General features: G+C 60.0%; 1 protein-coding gene across 1 annotated transcript; it reads left to right on the top strand.

Annotated features, from left to right (window-relative positions):
• The first annotated feature begins 777 nt into the window (after positions 1–777).
• On the top strand, positions 778–3,783 carry LOC121352271 (NAD(P)(+)--arginine ADP-ribosyltransferase 2-like). Its single transcript, XM_041465077.1, has 3 exons — positions 778–1,721; positions 2,880–3,213; positions 3,621–3,783. The coding sequence occupies exons 1-3, from the start codon at positions 1,218–1,220 to the stop codon at positions 3,704–3,706; spliced, it is 924 nt and encodes a 307-aa protein (XP_041321011.1). The 5' UTR covers positions 778–1,217; the 3' UTR covers positions 3,707–3,783.
• The last annotated feature ends 8 nt before the right edge of the window (positions 3,784–3,791 follow it).

Here is a 3,791-nt window from a genome sequence, read left to right as displayed (position 1 = left end):
CAGTGGGGAAAGGAAGAGGGCAACATGAGGCTGGGAGTTTGGGATGAAAGGAGCCTGCGCGTTCTAAAAGCTTGAGAGAGAAACCCCACAGGGGTGTGGCTGTGCAAACTCTGTCCCTTTATTGAAATCAAGTTTCAGGACTGCTTTGTGGACACTTGGCTTTTCACAGTGTGGCTTTTCCTCACATGCTGGAGGTGCTGGGTAGATCTTAAAGTCTGACTGCCAAAAATGATAAAAGGATGTAAAAGAATTTACGCAGGACAATAAATGTGGCTCAAAGCAGTGGAGAAAGAGATGAAGGGGAACTCCAGTGGGGTTTTTGACAGGGCCTGTAACACAGAAGGAGCAGCGCCTGCCAAAAGCGGAAGTTCAGGCGAGGTCATCTGGAATATTGGCGACTTCAGTAAAAATGACTTCTAGATGGCTTCTTAGGAATTCTCCAGGAAGATAAAAGAATTCTCGGAGAGAGGCGGAGCCATGCCTCTTATTTACAGGAAATGTGCTGGTTTTGTATCAGCTAAGAAGCCCGTTTTAATAAATATTTATAATTACAGTGGATAGAAGTGGCAAAGTCCCCCTGAGCTGCAGGACCAGGAGAGATCTGCTGTGAGTCCGAGCTGATAAAGAATTCTGGCTTTTTGATACCTCCAGTTCCATCAGGGAGTTCACTCCGGCCAATTTCGGTATTGGGGCTGGGGGGACTCCAGGGGACACTAGGAGTGGGGGAGAGGGGACCATGGCATCGGGATTGGGGCCCTGGGGGACACTGGGGGGACCCTGCAGGGGAATGGGGCGTGGGGTTGGAGTCCTTGGGGAAGCTGGGGGACACTGGGGGACATGGGACTGGGGTTCACTGAGCTCTGGGGGGCAGCAGGGGGGGCCTGGGAGTGTGACTGGGGCCATGGGAGGGCTTGGGGACAGTGCAGGGGGCAGGGGGTGATCCTGGGATTTCAGTTAGGGTCCTGGGGTGTAACATTCCCAACAACTCCAAAAGGGAAACCAGACTGGGAGTGGTGTTGGGGTCTGGGGGTGGGCTTAGAGGGACACTGGGGGTTCAGGGAGTGACCCCAGGTTTGGGTTGGGGTCTTGGGGGGGGCTGAGGGGACCCCAGGAGAATGTCACAAAACGGTGGGAGTGGGATTGGGGTCTCTAGGATGACTGGAGGACACTGGGGCACCCAAGAGTGGCGCTAGCATGTGGGATCAGGGTCTCAGGCCATGTCCAGGGGTCTCCTGGGCAAGGCTGACCCCCCTCCCTGGGCTGACCCCAGTGTCACTCCCCAGCCTCTCACCAAGGAAGCCTCCCCATGTCCCCCCATGTCCCTCAGTGTCCCCTGTCCCATTAGTGCCCCCTGGTACCCATTGGTGTCCCCTCAGCATCCCCTGGTGTCCCCCTGTGTCCTCTGTGTCCCCTCTGTGTCCCCCAGTGTCCCACAGTGGTCACTTTGGACTCTTCTCGCCATGGCCCCCCTGGCTCAGACCCTGGCACTGCTGGCCATGACCGTGGCCACTGCGGCCATCACGGTGGTGCCCCTGGACATGGCCCAGAACTCCTTTGATGACCAGTACCTGAACTGTGGCCCTGCCATGGCTGAGGCCTTGCCGGCCCTCAACGGCTCCGAGTTCCAGGAGAACAAGGAGTTTTCCCAGGTCTGGGTGAAGGCCACGGCCGAGTGGCAGAAGCGGGGCTCCCATTCGTCCACTCTGAGCAAAGATCCTAACGCTCCTTGGCTGCCTCGCCTGATGTAGCAATAAATTGCTGCTTGCTCACCTTGTTTATAAAAAATGTATCAAAAACATGATCCTTGCTTGTCTGGCATATCAAATGTTTTTCAGAAATTTGATCCTTGCTTGCCTGGCGTATCAAAAGTTTACCAAAATCCCAGGGCTGTGGGACACGGGGACAGCCAGGGCAGGAGGCAGCACGGGGGCCAAGGGACACGGGGACAGTCAGGGCAGTCCCAGGGCCGTGGGACACAGGGACAGCCGGGACAGCCCCAGGGCTGTGGGACACGGGGACAGGTAGGACAGCCCCAGGGCTGTGGGACATGGGGACAGCCAGGACGGCCCTGGAGCCAATGGGACACGGGGACAGGTAGGACAGCCCTGGGGCTGTTGGACACGGGGACAGCCGGGACAGCCCCGGGGCTGTGGGACACGGGGACAGCCAGGATGGCCCTGGGGCCAATGGGACACGGGGACAGCCGGGATGGCCCCAGGGCTGTGGGACACAGGGACAACCAGGATGACCCTGGGGCCAGTGGAACATGGGGACAGGCAGGACAGCCCTGGAGCCAAGGGGACACGGGGACAGCCAGGATGACCCTGGGGCCAGTGGAACGTGGGGACAGCCAGGATGGCCCTGGAGCCAATGGGACATAGGGACAGCCAGGGCAGTCCCAGGGCTGTGGGACACGGGGACAGCCGGGACAGCCCCAGGGCCGTGGGACACGGGGACAGCCAGGGCAGTCCCGGGGCTGTGGGACTCGGGGACAGCCCCGGGGACCCTGCGTGTGACACTCACATGGCCTCAGGGGTGGCACAGGGACAGCAGCAGCACGACAGGTGCTGGGGAGGGATTTACAAAAATAAACAAACGAGGCCGCAGGGTGGAATCCGGAGGGCAGGAGAGAGGAGAAGCTGCCAGGGCAGCTCTGCTCCGCAGGGGCGGCCCCGAGCCAGCAAATCAGGCAGGCTGTGCTCTGGAAATCAGGGACAGGGACAGCGAGGGAGCTGGGACAGGGACAGGGACAGGGGACAGAGAGGGAGTTGGGACAGGGACAGGGGACAGAGAGAGAGCTGGGACAGGGACAGGGACGGAGCTGGGACAGGGACAGGGAGGGAGGTGGGACAGGGACAGCGAGGGAGCTGGGATAGAAGCTGAGACGCCCTAATGAGTGTCCAGATGTGTTCCGTGGGGTGAGGACGGTCCAGTTCGATGCAAAACTTGGCGATAAAGTCCGCTTCGGCCAATTTGCCTCGTCATCACTGGACGAAAAGGTGGCCCAGGGTTATGGGAACGTCACGATGTTCGAGGTGCACACGTGCCACGGCGCAGACATCCACAAGTTCTCCTTCAATCAGAGCGAGAAGGAGGTGCTGATCCCACCCTTCGAGACCTTTGAGGTCACCAAAGTCACCGGGGAAGGGAAGAAGGTGATTGGGCTTCGCTCCACTGGGAACTCCAGCAACTACAACTGCGAGTGGCTGCGAGGTGACATCATGGGAACAGCCTGGGCGGATGGGGACACTCACTGAGGGTTGGGGACAAGGACACATGGTGCTAGGGACACCCATGGCCTAAAGGGGACGGGGACACCCACTGTGGGTGGGAGGCAGGGCACCCAGCGCTGGGGACAAGGACAGGGACAGCTTTGCTTGGCACAGGGGATGGGGACAGCCAGTGCCAGGTGAGGGGGACAGGGACATCCAGTGCTGGGGTTGGGGGGACAAGGTACGTGGTACATGGCTGGGTACAGGGGAAATGGACCTTGTTATGGCCCCCTCTGACCCCACACCCTGAGGGCCACCCACCACCTCTGTCCATCCCCCATGGCCCTCCTGATGCCCCCCGACCCTCTCACCTCATTATCCCCCTGACCCCTCTCTTTGTCCCCACAGGTGGGAGTCTCCCCAGGAACTCCCCCCACTTTGGGGGGCTTCTCCTGGCTACCGTGGCCATGGCAGTGGCCATTGGAACCCTCTAAGCCACGAGGCCACCAAGGTCACTGTGGTCTTGGGTGCCAGTGTGGCCACCATGGTCACGAAGGCCACCAGGACCCCCAGAGAAAG

This window comes from Pyrgilauda ruficollis, unplaced genomic scaffold (assembly GCF_017590135.1).
Source record: "Pyrgilauda ruficollis isolate IOZ18807 unplaced genomic scaffold, ASM1759013v1 scaffold1861, whole genome shotgun sequence".
Lineage (NCBI taxonomy): Eukaryota > Metazoa > Chordata > Aves > Passeriformes > Passeridae > Pyrgilauda > Pyrgilauda ruficollis.
The sequence above is the reverse complement of the archived record's forward strand: the minus strand, read 5'-3'. Positions and strand labels throughout refer to the sequence as shown.